The 21,060-nt window shown below is 38.5% G+C and overlaps 1 protein-coding gene across 7 annotated transcripts in view; it reads right to left on the bottom strand.

Moving 5' to 3' along the window:
• The window catches only part of RYR2 (ryanodine receptor 2), a 543,025-nt gene that overhangs the window by 286,922 nt on the left and 235,043 nt on the right, over window positions 1-21,060 (bottom strand). For all 7 annotated transcript variants that reach the window (XM_074373272.1, XM_074373273.1, XM_074373274.1 and 4 more), the window contains exons 11-12: window positions 13,221-13,295; window positions 8,068-8,224 (exon numbers count right to left, since the gene is read on the bottom strand). In XM_074373272.1, coding sequence (XP_074229373.1) covers window positions 8,068-8,224; window positions 13,221-13,295 — 232 coding nt within the window. The remainder of the gene's footprint in view (window positions 1-8,067; window positions 8,225-13,220; window positions 13,296-21,060) is intronic.

Below are 21,060 nucleotides of genomic sequence, written 5' to 3'. Positions count from 1 at the left end.
CCTTCAAACAATTCCACTCTTGAAGGCTTGGAAAATCTAATTTTCAACTGAGTATCAGAAGGCTTCCAGAAGTATAAAAGATCAGCCTGGAACCTAATAATAAGTGATATTTTGGCACTGGGCACACCGACTGGCTCATTTTTAAGTCAAAGCTATTTCTGAACAACTGTCCTCATTAAGTGATCTCTATGCATTGGCTATACAAAATTAGACTCATTAAGAAATTTAAACTAGTCCTGTAGGATGACGTTTTTATTACACAGACCAAGTTCAGAGTCTTCCAGCATTAATTGAAATCTTCCTTAAATGTATCCAAACTATTCTGCCAAGTGGCTGATGGGAAGGAAACAAAGGCTTTTATCCTTAGATGATGGCGTGTGTTTGTTTTTATAATAGCCAGTTCTCCTTAAGTCAAATAATGGGTAAAGTCAGGACAGTTAAAAGGTCGAATGAATATTTTTTTATTTGCTTCTAGATCGTGTCACCTTTTGGCACAGAAGAGGTGATCACTGTGAAACAGGAGTCTAAAAATGCTACAGGGTCACAGAAATTACTGGGACCGACAGGCCAGGCCAAACTTAGCCCATCCAGAGCAGAGCAGCAAAAAACACATAGCTTACTTTATTCCCGGTGTTCAGGAATGTCATGAGGAGACGCGCCGATGGGTGGGTTTGTGGAGAGAAGGGCTTTAACACTTCTCTTGTACTGGGAGGGTCCTTGAAGGGCTCCCATAGGGCAATGAAAGGAGGTCACAGAGCCTCAGGAGAAGCCCTCGAGTATCGTGTACTCGAATGTCCTCCCTTGCAGTGAGGACCAAGCCAACAACATGGTGGGCTACAACCCCATGATGAGGGCGTGTTACACGGCACAGGTGAAAAGATCTTGCAGAGAGAATTAAGGTCCCTATTCAAATGATTTTGAGCAAATAAAATGGGACATGATCCTGGGTGAGTGAGACTTAATCAGGTGAGGCCTTTAAAGAGGGCTCAGGCTTCCTCTGAGCTCAGACACTACAGAGAGCGAGTGCCTCAGGGCCCTATCCTGCTTAAGATCTCTCAAGGCCAGCTGCACGGAGGACCCAGGCTCACCCACCCAGGCCTCTCAGTCTCAGAAAGCAGGTCCACACAGTGCCTCCCCTCACATACGCACACCTCACACAGCTTTTCCCCTCTGGCTGAACTCCAACTGAGACACCTCATCACTTTTTGCTTTTGTTTTGCTGTCTTTCTTTTTTCATTTGTAGTAACATTTATTGCTTTCTTTCTAATTTTACAAGCAATACACGTTCCTTGCAGACAACTAGAAATACATAAAAGTATAAAGTAAAAATTAACCATCACCCATAATCTCCCGCAGATAACCATCATTAGCAACTTCATTTTTAATTGTCTACATTTTTCTAACAGAAGTTTAACTGACCTACAACACTATGTTGGTTCCAGGTGCAGAACACAGTCGTTCAGTATCTCTGTACATAAATCAATGATCACCACAATGTGTCTCGTTACAGCTGTCACCATACGGAGGTACTACAATATAACTGACTGCCTTCCTCACGCTGTTCGTTTCATCCCTGGAAGTTTGTACCTCTTAGTCTTCCTCACTTATGTCACTCATCTCCCCACCTCCCTCCCCTCTGGCAACCAACATGTGTTTGTTCTCTGTGTCTATAAGTATATTCTGTTTCACTATGTCAGTTCATTTGTTTTGTTTTTCTAGATTCCACATATATATAGTGAGATCAAATGGTACTTGTCTTTCTCTGACTTATTCACTTAGCATAATACCCTCTAGGTCCATCACAGATGACAATATTTCATTCTTTTCATGGCTGAGCAATATTCCGTGTATGTGTGTGTGTGTGTGTGTGTGTGTAGCTCACATCTTCTTTATCCATTCATCTGCTGACGGGCACTCTGGTTGCTTCCATACCTTGGTTATTGTAAATGATGCTACAACAAACACAGTGCTGCACACAGTCTTTCAAACTAGTGATACACCTCATCTTAACCACAGATGGTTTCAATGAGCTCCCTCTCATGCTTACTGCAATTAAAAAATATCAGCATAGAAACTATAACTTAATTTCTGTATCTTCTGTAAAACCATAGTTGGCATTATTTTCTATTATGCTATCAAAACCCATTGAGAAATACCCTGATTGCAAGAATTTATTTTGAATTTAATCCTGATTAAATGCAAAATCCATCTCCATTGATAATTTTGTATAACTATTTTGGTAAGAAAGAAAGCCCAAATTCTCCATTCTGCTTTTAATTTTTAGCTATTTAATCAATCACTAAGCAACTATAATATTCAGACGATCTCAGATGAGAACATGTCTTTTCCATCTGCTATTACTATTATTAAATCATAAACTTTACTATTAAAGGGGGCTTTGGTTTTACTAAGTTTCAGAGTTTGGATCTGCCACTTGACTAATCTAAGCCTAAATATCCTCATCTGCATAATGAAGATGTAAACCGTTACCTAAGCCTCACAGGTTTGAACTAGGATTGAATATGAAAATGCATGTGAAGGGCTTAGCGCATCCTCTGGCATGTAATAAATTGGGAGCTATTACTCTTACTTTCATTGTGTGGGTCTATGTGTCTTAAAACATCTTAAACATTTTTTGAAACAAGAATAAAAATCTAAAATAAAAATAACATACTGAAAACTATGTCCTAAAAATGTTTTGTTCTATTTTTGCCGTTTGCTCCATAATCCTTGTAATCTCACTGGCAGTCTTATTTGAGGTTGGTATTTCATCATTTCAACAGCAAAAGGTTTCCAATTCATGGTGCATGAGAGAGGAAAAACTGGAGGAAATCACCTCCAGAGGAATATTTTAGTGGCATTTTAATCTAAAAAAAAAAAAAAAAATGACATCTTGGGGGCAGTATACTACATGTGTGATTGGCATGACCTACCTTATGATTAAAACTGACATTTAAAACATGCTTGAAAGTGATGGTTAAAAATTCTAGGAATAGAGAAAGGGAAGAATAGAGCTAGGAAAACCTGTATGAATCAGACTGAATCTTCATGATATAAAATGTTCTCTTTAAAAGAAGACCAACATAAGCATTTTGCAATAAATACGTGCATCAAATCATCACACTGGACATCTTAATTTTATGTCAATTATGTATCAATAAAGCTGGGGGAAATGGAGGACCAACATAGGCTGTATTATAAACTGTCTTCCACTTTATTGTTTATTCTGAATATATACAGTTATCAACAATTGTTGATTATTCTGCAAATCCTGAATTTGAGATTGGCTAGTGAGTGTTCACATTAGTGCAAAGATATCCCAAAGACAAGCTAAGAAAATTGCTCTTTATATTAACTAGTAGAACAGGTTTTTAAAGCCATTCTCACAATTTTAAATAAGAATGATCTTAAAGATCTGTAATTTTAAAAAATGTACATTTCAAGAACATGCTTATAATTTCAAAGCATCTCACATAACCACAGGTAAGGAAATGCTAACATAAATATAAGGGTTCATGAGAGACGATCTTCACTTTAGAATTTCCCAAATCATACCTCTGAATCCAAGATAAAAGTTGGTATTTTCAATTGACCCAAAAAGCTTAATTTTTCATCAATTATGAAAACTTGATTTACAACATAGTAATTATATCAAATAGTCATTTATTAATTGTGCACTCAAAGTATACCAAGAATTGAAGAAATATGTTACACAAAAATGTCTTTGTCTTCCAGAAATTTAAGTATTATTTTCATTGGAAACAGTAACAAAAATATGCAAAAATATGGCAAGCATTTTCAACCTGTCAGTGGTACTCAGGGAAAAAAAGTACCAAATACACCTTTAAGTAAGTAGACCTGATATTTATTTCAAAGACCAAGGACCATGACTAAATGTGATGATTAACAAAAGGATGAAAGAAACTGTTTAGCTATACATCTTTTCTAAAATTTTGACAATATAAAAAAAATTTTTTTAAATATACAATCTATAATCAAGGAGTTCACTTTTTAAAATTCTATTTTAGTTTTAAGTTCAATGCTTCTTTATTATGTAATTGCACTTTTCGTGATGAATGAATTTTAATTTTAATAATTTACCTATTAGTATCAAATATGTATATATTTGCTAAAAACTGAAACACACAGACAAAATACAGTTGTTTCTGAGTGATGGATGAGATGGTACATGATTTTTTTTTTAATTTTTTTATTTTTTGAAGGGAAGGTAATTAGCTTTAGTTATTTATTTTTTGGAGGAGGTACTGGGGATTGAACCCAGGACCTTGTGCATGCTAATCATGCACTCTACCACTTGAGCTATACCCTCCCCCCTGGATGGTACATGATTTTAATTTTCCCCTTACCATATTTTTGTAGTATTCACTTTTAAATTTGTCTACAGTGGCTATGCACTATATATAATAAAAAGTATTTTTAGAAAGAAATGATATAGTTAGTCTCTATCTCATAGAAAACACATTATTACCTAATCTGTCAGTGATGTTAAAACAAAAATTCTGTGATTTTAAAAATAATGTTTTCCTGGATTTCACCTCCACCTTCACTACTCTCAACCACGTTATCATATACAACTCTCATCACGATAATTGACAGCAGGTTATCAACAACCTGTGTATTAGAGAGGTTCCATGAACATGGGCTCCAGGCAGGAGACCAGCTTCAGAGAAACTGAATCATTCACTGAAAGGCAATGCTGGAATCCTAGTCTCTCTACTCTCAGTGTGAGCTGTGACATTACAGAACTGCCAAAAGCCAGAAACAGAACCTCTGAGCAGGGACCACAGAAGGATCTGGTCAGTAAAAATTCTTCAAATGCAAGCTACACTCTAACACTGACAGAGTATTAGCAGAGATATTTAGGGGGAAATGTTTCAAAAGTTATTGCTTTGGGCAAGAACTGTTATCCAGAGATTTTTAAAATATTCATAGCTTTTGAGCCAGTATTTCCATTTCTAGATCTCCCCCTAAAGAAATGAAAATGTGCACAAAATTTATGTCCAAGTATGTCAGTGCAACGGTTGATTTTTTAGCTACAAAGGAAAAACGGCTGTTATAATAGGCAAAGTAATCCAGAGACTTATTGTTTAGAAGTTAAAAAATGTTCCCTCATACTCCCATTCACCTTCCATTTTGATCTTCCTAAAGTAGTCAAAGTTAAAAAGATTAGTGTAGATTCTTCCCCATTTAACACATAATCATACACACACATATACACAAGGGTTTTTTAAAGTAAAAAAAAAAAACAATAAGATTTTTAAACTGCATTACAGTCTGCTCTTCTTTTTCACTCAACAATAGATGACAGACATCTTTCCAGATCAGTACACTGATAGCTAATACCACTTAGCTATCAACTCTATTTGTTGAACATTTAAGTCTTTACCAATTTTTTGCCATGACAAAGAATGATGAAGGTAACATTGCAGGTTTTATTTTATTTCTGTAAGACAACCCTTCTCATTAAAAATAAAAGTAATCATATATACATAGAAGGGAGCTGGATCAAGGATTTGTACATACACAAGAAATCACTGCAATATGTTACTATACTCTTCTCTTTTGCAGTTGCGTTTCCATTGGAATAATCTGATTCCTGTTTTGCCAGAGGCATCCACTGCCCTCCTGGAAAATCAGGATTGTTACAGAAAGAATGAAAGGAGAAGGACTGTGTCAGAATTCAGCTTTTTACAGCAAAAGCAGGATTTTTGGAGACCATGGAAACATGACTGTTACAGAAATAATGAAAAGAGAAAGAAGAGCTCAGTGTTCAGATTTCTACAGCAACAGCAGGATTCAGGGGAGACTACAGCTGGACAACAGCATCTGGCAGCTGCCTGGGAGCCTGTGGAGGGGGTGGGGGAGACCATGCAGCTACGGGGCACCTCCAGGCCCCTGTGGCTTCCCTGACAGCCCAGGGGTGAACGAGTGACTGGCCAGTGCAGGGTTCCTGAAACCTACCCTGGCCAGTGCTTTGGGGCAGAGATAACCTCGTGTTCACTGGCTCTTCTATGCTCCCAGTCCAGGGACGTGGACAAGGGACGTATCCTTCTGGCCCTTAGTTTCTCCATCTGTAAAATGGGGGTCCTGATTCTCAGCAAGATCAGTTATGGAGAGAACTCAACTCAACTGGGAGACTTACCATCACAGAACAGTAGCAGCTACTGTCTTCAGAAGGTCAAGGAGAGGGGAAAGAAAGGCCCTCGCTTCCCAGCACCCACAACAGGCTCTGGGAGGGCACGAACTGCCAGCCTGTCCCCACTCTCAGCCCAGGTCAGGTCAGCCCCAAACATCCCTGAGTGCACAAATGCCCACTTTCCTTCTTTCACCAACTTCCCTCTTGTCCACCACTCTATTTTAGTAAACTTTATTACATTGGAGTCTTTGGCTTTTACTATTAAATATCTTATTTATTATTTGGTTTTGCAGTTTTAAGAAAGTTTTTTGACTTCTCACTGTTTCACAGGCAGCAATCGGAGCACCTTGCACTTTTCCTCTTTCTCCTCACTTTTTGTTAGACATATTTTGCTTTTTTAAGTGCCATATCTTGAAAAACCTTCCAAGTGTCTTTCACTGTGATGTATTTGTTCAGATTGTCCTCCTTCTTTGGGATTTTATTTTGGTTGATTACATTTTGCTGGGATGGCATATGCATTTCTTTTCATTTTTCCAATTTTCTGCCATTAAGCTGTATGCCATTGTGTGCCACCTTTTTTACTTGAAAAGAGTTTCCACCATCAGATAACTGATTGGTCTTCAGCAGGTTGAATTTTTTCCTTTCTGGGCTGAGATGCTATCAGTGGACAAACCAGCAAATTTCCACCTCCCTGCTTAAAGTCTTGAGGAAGAAGCTGACCAGTACCAACTGTGTTCACAATGCAACCACCTGCGCTTTCCATCTACAGAGACAAGGAGCAACTCACTGCTCACCTGAGGTCCACCGAAGTGCCCCTCCAGAGCCCCACTTGGTCCTGACAACAAAGTACAGATGCTCATCCTGTCTCAGATTATCCACTGGAATTGACCAGCTTTGCCTACTTTCTCCACAGAGGATGGGGACTACGCTGGCTGTCTCTCCTGGAGATCTCTGGGGAACTCGTTGAATCAGAGGCATCTTCTACCACTCCATGTCCTCCAAAGCAACAGAACTAGAGCGTGGCTACTGCCCACTCAGCCTCCTGAGTATGCTGACATCTTTTCAGAGTTACTTCTGGTCTTGCTCAAACTTCCCTTTATCAGTAACAGGGGCATAAAATCTTGCATCTCTCTGACAAAAGCAAACCAGTAATGCAGTACCTTTCCTAGCATTATGCCCAAGTTTCACAATCTTCATGAAATTAAGGGCAGAAAGATACAATTTTCATAAAAATGCACATGGTAGATGCTTGGCATCTGTCAAATAAAAAACTGATTTTCAACTACTCCTGAGCACTCTGCTGTTTAGGAAAACTGCTGCTTTGCTGAGGCCTGGTTAGGAACCTGCTGCCCTGCGGGGCTGGTGAGCTGGGACCCTCCCGTCAGCACGGAGTGGGCCTTGCTGTGCTGAAGCAGCAGCATTCCCACTTGACTTCGATGTGTACTTATTTCTATTCTAGTCATCATCTAGTTCAGAGGGATTCTCTTGAAAGAGCTGAAGGATTCTCTCAGAGGTTGTGTTCTGATTCAACAGACATTAGAAGAAAGGTCCATGTACAGAGCAGCTGTGGAAGCGTGCCATGAGAAAAAGGTCCTGGTGTGCCCACCCCCGTTACACGACGGCAGCACGAGGTCTGCGCTAACTGCACTGCCAAAGCCCAGGAAAACTGAAAGGGGCTGGATGGATGCACTATGTGTCAATAACCAAAGAACTAGCAAACAGGTGAAACTCCAGGGCAGGTTTCAGGGGTTTAGGAAATGGATTTTACTGAAAAGGGATGGACAGAAGAGACAGTGTGCATTTAGAAATACATGGAAAGCACACATCACTTCTTTTTGCCTTTTTAACATCAAAGGAAATGTGGTAGGGATATACTTACAGGAAATCCAAAATTACATTTTCTGTCTTACCTTGGAAGATCGGAAGGTAAATGCGGTCGACTTGACGTCAGCTTTTTCCTTGTCCATGAGTAGAAGGCTTTTGTCCTCCAGGAGACTCAAGTATTTCCCTGTTGTGACGTGGCGGAGTCGGAAAGGCTGGCCCCACCTTATGTGGCTCCCACTCCACCTAAGAAAAACAGTTAAGACTTGATCCAATGGCCAACACAACCACAGGAGAAACAGCAATTACAATGTGTGTGTCAGACAGTGAACAAAGGTGCTCTGCATATACTGTCTTATTCAATGTTCTCAAAGACTTTATGATGTTGGTGACATTAATTTCGTTTCACAAACAACAAAATGGTTATTTGGAACAACTAGGTAATAGTCCATGTCATGCAGCTAACAGTAAGTAAAAGGGAAATTTAACTCAGATCTTCTGACATTAAATGTAATACTATCCACACCAAACACTACTCCATGCAAAGATGACTAAGAACTTGTGTTCTAAGTTAACCTCTAATCACGAGTCACAATTATACACATTATGACTTTAAATGAGATTTTAGAATTTACCAGTTTTGAGCTGGATTTGCATAGACTTGAAAAATAGTGCCTAGTTATGGTTAATTGGAACTCATATATATAAAGTGAATTATGTAATATCTGAAAAAGGAGATCTCTTCCTATTGTTTAAGTTTTAATGTGGAACAAAGCTATCATTAAAAATCAATGGACAAAAAAGAAACAAATCAAGAAAATAAATTCTAGTAAGTTCAAGAGGAAAAAAGGGAAAGAAAAAAATAAATGCAGCACACAGAAAATATAAACTAAGAATGCAGAAAAAAGATAAAAAGCAAAGCTGTGATTATTAAAATCTGCTTTTAAAAATAACAACATTCAAATAGGGCATAAAAGAAAAATTAAGATACAGACTGTCCTTGCTTTGCCAGCACTGTGTTAATTGAAAGCTGCACACATCAGATCCTTGCACTCGCTACGGTATAGAGCAGAAACAAGGTTCTGATAACAGTGGTGCTAAAAATCAAATATGTTTTTAAAAACTAAAAATGGTTTACCATGCATATATAGTATCAAAAGAAAATAATGATGGTCAAGTTGATATTAGACAAGTTAGAATTCAAGGCAGAGTATAAAGGGGATACTGGGTATTTTATAATGAAAGATACACTCTCAAGAGAATGTACTATGCCATGAAGCTTCACATGTCAGTGCAAACAGAAAATGAAACAAAAGAAACACAAGGATAACTTTTAAAAAGACAATTACCGTGGAAGCCTTTACCACTATGTAATGAATCAAATACATAAAAAGTAAAGATATGGAGGATTTCAATAGGATTTTATTAGTTAATAAGTGTTTTAATATATAATCATTAAAAATGTTCATATTCTACAAATTGATAATATTATATAAAATTCTCCAATCTCAGTGAACTATAAGTCAATTTTATGCTGTTTTCCCAATCTAGATTTTTGACTCGAGATATTAGCATGGAAAATTAACAGTAGAATGATATTCTAATGAGTTCATTCTTAAATGGATTTGTTTATAAAGACAATTACTTTGGACAAGTCCCCCTGCTAAATTAATATTCTTGTACCAACAAACCCTGTTAAAAATACAGTATTGTCTTAGAAATGAAATTAAAGTTTCTTTACCAACAACAGCATGTTAAAGCATTTCTAGTCTGGTAGTAAAAAAGCTTTGTTTATTCCTTTGTTAATACACTTATCCAATTAAGTGTATTCTTTGCAGACACTATGAAAAACACAATTAGTTTTAATATCATTTCCAATATTTCAAGAAGACTATTTTACCGAATAATGACTCATCTTAATCATCATAGAAAACAACTTCATTTTCAAAACAGTCCAAAATTTTGACCAAGTACATACTTTTTTACCAGAATTTTTTAGGGTATTCTGTATACCATGTGCAAATCTATTTAATAACAGGGCTCATATACACAAACATACCTCTCAAGTCACTAAGGCAATTCTGTTAGAAACAGAATAAATTAGGCCAATTATCAGCAAAACATTGTGAAGTCTAAGCACATTTTCTTTAGCTCATGGGCACTCAAATGAGCTCATCTTGTATGCCCATGGCCCAAAAGAAAAGAGGACAAGCCCAGGAGAATCAAGGGGCGAGAAAATATTATTTCAGTAAAAGTTGAAAATAGTAATAGTAAAGTAGTTACATAAAGCAATTTCCTATGTTAACATACTAAAAAAGTATTCTCTATGCATTAGCTATAATTACTTGAAATTATCTCAAAGGAATGAGAAGTGTTTGGCCACTCTACATAATATGTTGATTTTTTTTATTTGTAACACAGAAGAAAGTGGAATTTTAAGTATATATAATGCATATTTTTAATTTCAGTGATCATTCTCATTACAGAAACTAACATATATGCCACTGACAATGTTCTTACAACTTTGAATTGGGGTACAATACAGGAGAGTGTTTCCTATTACATTTAACTCCTGAAATTAAAATTTATTTTATTAAAATTTCATGATATTGAAAAACTTTTGATATAACATTAATAGTCTTTGTATAAGTATGCAATATAAAATATATAATTACTGGACTACATAAAGTATAAAAAACATATAGTTTTGGGGCCTTGTTGGAGAAAACAAAAAGCATGCAGTATTTCAAAGACTATAATATAAACAAAGGCCTTTGGAAATAAAGTTCTGTTATAAACACAAGCAGAACCTTTGACTATCACTTCCTAAGTATAAAGGAAAACAAGTAATTACATGGCCACTGCATATAAGACGACGTGCAAACTTAATGCAATCTAATTTCTACATTTACAATGAACCCAAAGTAGCTCAAAGACGCAACAAACTCTTTTTAAAAGAACTTTCATTACATCCATCATACACCAACCTCCTGCTTTCCTCCTGAGGATGTACATCAAGGGTCACAGAGTAGAATCAAAACACCTCTCTTTAATTTTTTTTAAATGGTTGGGAAGCTCCTTGCTCTGCCTGGGCTGCCAAGTCCCCCTTGCTGTCATCAGGATTCTGGGGGGCAATGAGCACAGCTTCACGCAGGCGCTGGTAAGATGTCCCTTTCTGTCTCTGCTATTTGAGGAAGGCCCAGGCCCTGTGTCAGCCACCCAAATTCAAAGATGAGCTGAACAATCAGAGTCGAGTAATTACAGTTCATTGACAACACTGCTGACAATAAAATGAAGTCCCGGCAGGGTTTCAGGACGTCTGATCTTTATTATTATTATTTTTTAATCTATAAATTGAGATAGATTTAGGGTCTGGTTGCTCAAAAAAAAATTCCTTTTCTTTAAGCACACAATTGTGAAGGGTAAGTAAATCTATAAATTTGAAAACACATCTGGAATCTGTTTTATAAAGGGCAACAAAACTAAATTTCACTTTTTTGATCATTTCATTTCTCTAATAAAGCTGTCATTTTTATAATACACAAGGTAAAATTTGGAGACACATGTATATATTTGAAACTCTTTTAGCTAAATTCTCTGAATAATTTATAAAGCACAGAAAAGCTATGAGTTTTCTTCTTTGTGCTTTATAAGTCATCTCTTCTTTTTTCCAGCTCATTAAGAGATTCACTTTCAATAAAATTTTACTTTTAAGTTCAATGTTTATCAAAAGTCTTAATATTTAGGTGGATTTGATCAACTATGCATTCATGTAGAAGAAATTCAATATTAGCAATTAATAATTAGTGGGGTTAATATAGAAGCACTTTTTAAAGTTACAGACTTACTACTGTAGGAAATATAAAAAAATAAACTTAATTTACATTCATATTTATGTTTAATAGGAGTATGACAGACAGCAGAAAAGTCTTTCAATCATAAAAAATACAGTTGGGACAAAATTCTGTCATGGGAGAGTAACAGAAATATGATTTCAGTGAGTAATATGAATAATAAATATGTTTTCACTGTTAAAGAAGGCCATGTTCAAGTATGGTTAAACAAAGATGGACATTAAATCACAGCCAAACTGGGAGTCAATGGGATACTTCTCAAAGAGTGGCATAACCATTTTAAAATGTCACTACCTATATAGTACACTATAAATTATATTCTACTCATATATTTAAACTGATAATGAAAAAATTTCTATGTCAAAGCTAACAATGTTCAAAGAGACACAAGGTTTTACGAAATTACTGCATGAGATATATAAGCAAAAACACTGAAGACCACTGAACTATTTTAATCATTAGATTCACATGAATCTCAAAGTATCAAGTTGGCAAAGGTAGCTTTTCTATAAGATAGTTCCCTACACCCATCCATGAAATCTATAACCCTAAATCAGTAACTTTTAAAGTATAATGTAATAGAGAATAAATACTCAGGAAACTTACTATTTTTTAGGCAAGGGACTGAATATCCCAATCACTTAGAAAAAACTTGACTGGAATTTAAATTTAAAAAAAAAATAGTTCAAAATAATCTTTGTCATCAGTAATGCATTTATTTAAAGGAACTAAAACACCAGAAACTAACACAACATTGTAAATCAACTATACTTCAATTGAAAAAAAAAAAAAAAAAAAGGAGGCTTCAAATATTAGGGGAAAAAAAGTCAATCTCTGGACAGCTTTTTGAAGTCATCAGGAAAAAAAGTCATTTCTTCTATCATGAACACACAGTGCTTTGACTGCAATCCAGGTTTCTCAGCTATTAAGCTGTTTGTACGTAAAGATAGTGATTGCCAGCTATGACTTTCGTATCTCGTTCAGATTCAAGTTTTCTGTTTTACGTGTGCCTTTAGAAGGTTAAAACCAGAATCTGTCAGACCTGAAACGTGTGACAGGCTTGCAGTTTGTCCTGTCTCCAAACCTTACATCACTCTGTCCTAGGAGCCCTTCCTGCCAAGAGATGCACAGATTGGGGCGAGATGGTATTACGAAAATAAATGAGGCTGAAGACAAAGCGATGGTATAAAATGACTGCTCTCTACCCGGAGCATGTAGGCTCACGAAGGATAAATAAAGGCCAGAGGACAGCGAAAGGCGGGGAGACTCCACCGTCTCCCTGTTTCATTTGCCTGCTGGCCATCAGCGTGGCCATTTTACACAAAAGCACAAGAGCAGCAGAAGCACTTTGCACCCTCAGAGCATGGGCTGCACCGAGCTCTACTTACGCAACCCTCAGTGTCTCCAGCCTCCACAGGGAACGTGCATGAACAGACACAGCACCACCTTCATAGTGAACAGTTCTGTTAAAACAAAACAAAACAAAATTTTAACGTTTCATTCTTGGACTCTATTTATTCAAGACAATTAAAGAGAGGAACAAATGGGAAGTCTTTGGATAAACAGTAAAAGCTGTCTTTTTGGTAGGAGAAAATATAGCTGGAAATTAAAAAAAGCAAAATAATAACAACAGTGATCTGAATACACATTTGATTTAAACACATCCTCTCCTCTTTTACTCCCTCTAATCCCATTCATTCCCTCTCCCTCCCCCCTGGCCTTCTCTCTCTTCCCCCTCCACTCCCTCCCCGCCTCCCCCTCTCCCTCCCTCCCTCCCTTTCTCTCCCTCTCCCCTCCCTCCAGTGAACATGTTCACCTTACCCATCTAATTTCAGTCCACAGAAGCACTCAGCTATGAGTTCAGATGTAGTTTAATATATTATATTTCAACACATGCATATGGTTATTTGAAGTTCTAAATTCTATTCTGGATATTTAAAACACTAAGAAGAAATGTAAGAACCCATTAATTTTAATGTTTTAATATAACAACCTGCTAAATGGTGAGACAGGAAAATATAAATATCAACAGAACAGTCTCACACACACAAAGAGAAACTTCTCTGGATGTGCATCACACACACCCAAATTCCAAAGCTCTCATTACAACAGACTGTTAATACGCCAGACGTGATGCTAAGTAATGTACATACTTTATCCAAACTGGTCTCTGTACCAACCCCTTAAGGTTGCTTTAAGGAAACCAAAGCTTGTGCACGAACCACTTACTTCCCGAGGTCTCACTGCCTCCCTCTCCACTGGGTCTCACACTTCATCCTCTTCAGGGGCTTTTACAGAACAAAACTTTCTCATTTTGATGAGATCCAGTTTATCAATGTTTTCCTTTCATGGACATGTTTTTTATGTCAAGTTTTAAAACTCTGTGATTTCAAAGAGTTTTTCTAAGTGTTCTATAGTTTTGTGTTTTACATTTACACAAATGACCCATCTGAATTAGGGTTTGCATAAAGTGTGAGGCTTAGGCTGCAGTTCTTTCGTTCTTCTCTTTTTGTTCTTTTTTTCCCCTATGGGCATCCATTTGCTCCATATGAATGTCTTTTAAGTCTGGGGGTAAAAATCTCTTCTCATCTTCTTTTTCAGTCAGAAGCAATCTCTCTCTCCCTTGTGTCCAAGATACTAAGCATAACCACCTCCTTGGATTTAGTCTTTAGAGAATAAAAGTCTGGGAGGGAAGGGCCTTGTAGACAACTTAAGCTTTCTGCCAAGTCTCACACCTCCCCTGAGGAGAAAAAAGCACAGGGAATGGTAGCTGCTTAAACTGGGGGAAATAACAGGAAAAATACTGAGAGAAAAACATAAATTAACCTCACAAAAATTACCCCACAGGCATAAGTTTGCATATTGTCAAGTAAGTGAGTTTTCTATGAAGAATCTATTACATACATCAGATTGTCAAAGATACCCCAAACCACACCGCCAGTTTTGTTTTTTTTTTTTAAACCACCGTCTTCAAGACAGAGGTTCCTGCTATCAGAGAAGGGATTCTTCCCTGTAGAGGGACTTGAGGTCAAGGTGCTTCCAGCAGAGCAGGCTCTCAGCCAAGGACGTGGGACTCACAGGCCTCAAAACAGTGTTCTATGCACTCAGGTTGGTATGCTGGTTTAGTTGAGTTTTCTTTACCTCTCAACTTGCAAGCTGATAATAACCTTTCAGGAGTTCACCAAAATAATACAAATGGGGCCCTCAAACCCTGCTGAGTTAACCAGAATGGTTCTCAATGCAGGCATCCCACTGCTCTCCTTAAACAACCTACAAGGAAGTGCATGACTTTCTTCCCTCCATTTACTCCTTTCACAAGGACAGAACAGTGAGCATCTGGGTGCAGATTCCCACATACACGTCACTATAAAAGGGGTGCAAGAATGAACGACATGGTCCTGGCTGAAAACTACGCAGAGGAGATGAACGCACCACCAGCAAGGATAATGGACGGCAGTGTGTGACACCACTGGTTTGGGGCAGTTGGGGACATTCTACTACCAACATGTCCTAACTGAGTAAGTCCAGCCCCCAGATATTGAGGATCCACCCGTGAACCCTCTGAGAAACAGGAAAGTCACTCACACACAATTTCCATTCAGAGCTGATACTGAAGGGCAGTTTCAAAGCAATTATTGGGACAAGAAGCTTGTTTGACTAACTTACAGGCTAACAGAAGCATCACCTCAAAATCTAAGGTCAACAAAGAGTCCTCCTTGCCTGATCTTCCTCAAAGGACAGAATAGTTAAGGTATGTTTCCTACAAGCTAATTTTTAAAAAGACTGTGACTGGCCTCACCCAAATTAACATTCACTTCTTCCTGGACATAGTGCTGTTGAGATCTTAACAGACTGAGTTCCTTACAGACAGAGGCTGGCTCTCACTCACTTTTTCATAGCCAGCACACACCAAAATGCCTAGGACACACAAGCCCTCAATAAGCATGAAAGGAACTGAGTTAAAGCGATTGAAAAGTAGACCCAGGATTAAAAGGTTATCGCAGAGAGAAATTTTAAGTGCTTCAGTTTACGTATTTCTGCAGTAGATTTCTGCTTGGACACCAGTCTCCTACGTTAAGTGCCAATGGGAGTGTTTGGCTGAGCAGCTGGGCCACAGGCAGGCGCTAAAGCGAGCTGTCAGGAACCTCTTCATAGTTCAGAGAAATGCAGAAGTACATGTCTGAACAGCACGTACAGAAGCACCCCCTATTTACTCAGGGCTGAGTCTGTGATATTTCTACTTAAGTTGCTACAACAAGGGGAAACAGGTATGTCCTAAGATGACACGTCTGCATAAAATGTAAATGAACCATCATGGGTTGAAACAATCGAATCCTCACACTCCATACTAAAAGAATCGTATAAAGCGGACTAGAACAGAAAAACAACAAAGCACGTTGTTACTTTTACTTTCCACTCCATACAGAATATAACACAATCACAAAGCATTTGGAAATTAAAAAGAAGAGGAAGCTTTTCTTTTCTTTTTTTTCATGAAAGATACTGCTTACTTCTAAAGTTAATAAACTAAATGTGGACCAGTGAAAATGGTCTTACACTTTCATGAAGAAAATAATCAAGAGATTTCTCTTTTTTCCCTTCACCACTGATTTTTAACCTATTGTCTCTTTCAATTCACTCTAAGTGCATCAAACACCTCAATTGTTTTTTTCATTTTCACTGAAATCCAGTGGCTCCAATTTCTGTGACTATTTTTAATCCTTTGCCTTCAAAGCTATATTTTTGAAAACAGCACACTCTAGCCCAGTCATTTCTTGAGTGTGCAGTTCTAGACCAAGTCAGGCTGCTAAGTGATGACAGACTGAAGCGAGGCCACCGTGCTCTCTGCAATCAGCAGGGAGGCTGAGTTTGTGAGAGAGACTGAATCTCTCTCCAGGGAGAAGAGGCAAAGAGGAGAAAACAGCTCTCCTTCCTAGACCCACTCTTGCAAAACTGTTCAGCAAAGCTAGCCTAGTCCCAAGACCCAGGCTAAAAAGGTATACACAGGGCCTGGAGGGGGAGAGAGGGAAGAACGGCTCTTGTAAGATAACCTGACCACTTTGGAGCACAGCAGAGAGTTTTACAAGCTTGCTCCAAGGCAGTGACTCCGGGCATACCAACCCTGCAAGGATATCAGTCATCCAGACGTGCACACAGACGTACATACACCATGCACCACCTTCTCAGCCAGACTGAGACACTGAATTCATTGTATCAACCCCTCTCATGCCTTATCAATTATTTACAACTCAGGCTCATTAAATCATCACATTAAAGGGGCATGAAGGCAAATGCACTGTCATGCTTCCATACGGCATGGCTCTGCCTGCTGAGTCACATTCTGGAACGCAAGTGCAGCGTTTACTTCCAGACTTCGTTAGAAGCAATGATCTAATTGTCCTGCGCTTGGAAGTAACAAGACAGAGCAAGCACACACCGAGACAAGACGGAAACAGGACAGCCTCCCTCACACTCAAGCGCCCGTGCTCTCTCTCTCTCTGTGTGTCTCTCTCTAACACACAGGAACCATGAGCACTGCCCCACAGCTCTCATCATCACCTACTGTATTTGACCTATGCATGCATGGTCTGCGTGTGCATTTATAAACAAGCATATTTATGTCTGTATTGGCACATATCCCCAGTAGAATAAATTTCTTGAGAAAAGAGACTTTGTAACATTTCAGATACTACCTTAACCCCAGCACCCAGAATACGATACTCATCCCACGAACTGTTATTGAATGAATAAAACTACTTACAAGCTATGTGGTAAAACCTGTTTTAACAGACAAATAATGCTTTTCGAAAAATGTTCCCCTGATACTGGTTTCCAAATCAGAGATCCCAAATAATAATTCTGAATAATATTCCCCTTACTTTAATTAATAAATAAATAGTAATAAATATTTTTTAAATATTCCCTTTTAAAATGTATTAATTTAAAAGTATAACAAACTTCATGCAGATAGTGCACCCTTAATCCATTAGTAAGTTTGTGTGCCCATGAAGGAAATGCCTTTGTTGGTATTTTATTACATTTCCATTAAAATGGACAAAAGTAATAGGATGCAATCCAGAGACAGAATCTAGAACAGAAAATACTAATATAAAACATTTCACGTCTGAAATAAAATTGGTAATCAAACTGTAAGCCTCCAGAATGAAATCACATCTTTAGAGCAATAATTTAAAAACTGTGTTGCATCTGACAAACCTCCTGCCAACTACCAGAACCTGTCTCTCCTTAATTTATTCTGTCCCGCTACTGAAGAGTGTGAGTAAGAACTAAGGAAGCACAATCCTGCAGTTAATGCTCAGAGCACTTCTCTCTCTCACCCGATTGCTCGCAGCTTCTACAGATCACGTTCTCACTCCTTCTGTTGTTGTGTAGACAAGCTGTATACTGGTAGTTAAGAGCCATACCTCTTTCTGGAAAAATCTCAAGAAATTCAAAATAAAACAACAGCAATGCTTTATTTCACGAACATGTCAGAATTCAATCCATAAAAGCAACACGAGCAGGATGTGTGGGGGAAGAATATATTGAGTTTAACTTCGGTAGGCTCTCTCTCCAATTGAATCGGACACTCACTATACACTCTTCATCCTGGGAGTCTGACTAATGCTCTCACAAGAATGCACTGGAAATCACCTACACATACACATCTAAGTGGGAAGGGGAAGTTAAAGATCACTCCATCACTCCACTGGTACCTAGAATTACAGGACCCATCAATGAACTGCATTTTCAATCGCTAATTATAATTACGCATATTCAAAAACTGCCAGTGGAACGAGGCATGAGCAGACCGACAAATCCATTTAGGAACATTTATGACCAAAATGCTCCTAAATTACTCAAGAGTAACTGTCACTTCTGGCCATGTCCTTAATCAATTCCACTACTTCTTATAACCAACCTGACCTGACTTCAGTTATTGGACTATAGTAACAATGTAACTGAGGGCAGTCACATCATAATTACAGCAAAGAGCTATGAGACAGAAGAAATGTTAACGTATTTCCCTGGAACTTCTGCAGCTTTCAAATCACTGTCCAAAAGTCAAATTATTTTTACTCCTTTTTCAAAAATGAATGTATTTTTAGGTTATCATAATGTGTCTCTCTCCAGGACAGACTCATATCAATGAAAGAAAGGCTGCCTCCTGGCTGTCCTGTCCTTCCTTTGCCTTCCCCTTGCTCTCTAAGGCTCTGAAATGTCTTAGGGTGAGAACAGATGGGGATGAAGACATTTCTACACAGTGATATTAACAAGTCTTGAAAGAATAAAGTGTTCTATACATATAAAATTTAAGGAACTATTTCTATCATTATATGCAAATGATTGCTCCATCTCACAATGTAACAGAGATGCAGACAACTGTTCTTTCTTCAGCAGCGTCCCTCAGGCTCCTGCTGCCTATTTCTGACTCACGTTCTCCCTCAAGACCTGACAACCATTTAAATCTAATTCCACCTGTCGAACAGGCCATACAAGGGGCACGAACCAGGATGTTCTTACTGACGTGACTACCTGAAAGAGCATCGGTATGCTGACCTGAACACATTCTGAGACTAATTTGACACAGAAATTATCAACATTAAACCAAGAATTATACTGGGGATGGAGCAGTCTTCAATATGCATGCGATGGGAGAGTAGACCCAGAATATTAAAGTGTATTTGAAATTTCCCCTAGTTTTCTCTGTAATAATAACCACCTACCTAAAGAATTAGCAGGAAACCTGCTCTCAAGTGCCAAGTTTAATAAAACACCTACTTAACATACAGAGTGCCCAGGAGAGGTGGAAACCTGCAGTCAGTGCCAGTGAGCTCAGTCGAGGAGATGTGGAATCTATCTGATGCCGAATATTCTCACTTGAAAATGAAAACATCCAACTATTCAAAACCCATGCTCATCCATTCCTGGAGCCTAGAGGTTACTTTAGCAAGCATGAGAAGCCCGTCCCCACCTCACTCAGTTCAACAGAGGAGAGAATTTCTTTGACATAGTTCAGCCTCTCTGCCTCCCGTGTCTATGCTCCACCACACTTCCACCCACATATCCATATCTGACTAAATGCTGCTCTTCTATCTAAACAGCAATGATAAAACAATAATAAATTTGTTGATCTCTTAATTGCATCCAGTATTTTACATGCATTTTTGTATTGAATCTTCACAACAATCACATGAAGCAGCAGCTAACATCTAAGCTGCATTTTACAGAGGAGAAAAATAATGCTTAAAGAAATTAAGTCCCCTGCACAAGTCACACAACCCGTAAGTGGCAGAGGTGATGACCCAACCCAAGTCTGTCTAGTTCCAGAGCCCAGTCCCTTCATTTGAAACTGCTAGAGTTTCTATAGAAAGAGTAGAAAGGTTCAAATAATTACTTGGTTGAAGTGTTTCATTTAACAAATCAGAGAATGAAGACCCAAAAGCCGATGACAAGGCCTCTTTTGATCCTAAGTCTCTCTGAACACCTTATAGATTTAACACATCCACAACTTGATCCTCCTTTGGATCCCACAGCTGATGTCCCTGGTTCTCCATTTAACTATCACCCTGGCTCTCCAGTGACTCTTCCTTGCCTGCCCATGTCCTAAATACCAGCTTTCCCAAGGTTCCCTCCTCAGCCTCCTCCCTGGTTGGTCTATTCCAAGGCTCTGCAGCTGTTATAAAGCAACACCCAAGCTGAGACACACATGACCCTAACCACAGCTCCTCCCTCTCTATGCAGGGCTGCCATTACTTCAACCCTCCCCCAGGCACTTGTGATTTATATCCAATCCACACTGTGTCTAAGTTAAAGACTCAAAAATTCCCATTTCTGCTTGATGTCCCAGAGATCTTCTGTACTCACCAATGTCCAAAATTTAACTCAGTCCTAGGTACCAAATTTGTACATCTACAATCTTGAACACCATCCCTCTTCCCCTTAAATGTGACACGTTGTCTCCCAGGCCACATGTAGTCATCCCTAAGCCAGTGCACCTGCCTCAAATGTCTCTGGGCCAGGCAGTCCTATTCCAATGGCCACTCCCCAGGCTCAGCTTCTCATTTTGTCTCACATGGATGACCACATCGGCCTTCTCCCAGCTGGTTTCCCTGATCCAAAATCTCTCCACCTCTAAGCTCCTCTAGTTCATTAGAACTTGTCTTTTCAAAGAGATTTGACCATTTCACCCCCATCCCCACACTCCTTCCTAACCACCTCAGAGTA

This window comes from Camelus bactrianus, chromosome 11, assembly GCF_048773025.1.
Source record: "Camelus bactrianus isolate YW-2024 breed Bactrian camel chromosome 11, ASM4877302v1, whole genome shotgun sequence".
Classification (NCBI taxonomy): Eukaryota; Metazoa; Chordata; class Mammalia; order Artiodactyla; family Camelidae; genus Camelus; species Camelus bactrianus.
The sequence above is the reverse complement of the archived record's forward strand: the minus strand, read 5'-3'. Positions and strand labels throughout refer to the sequence as shown.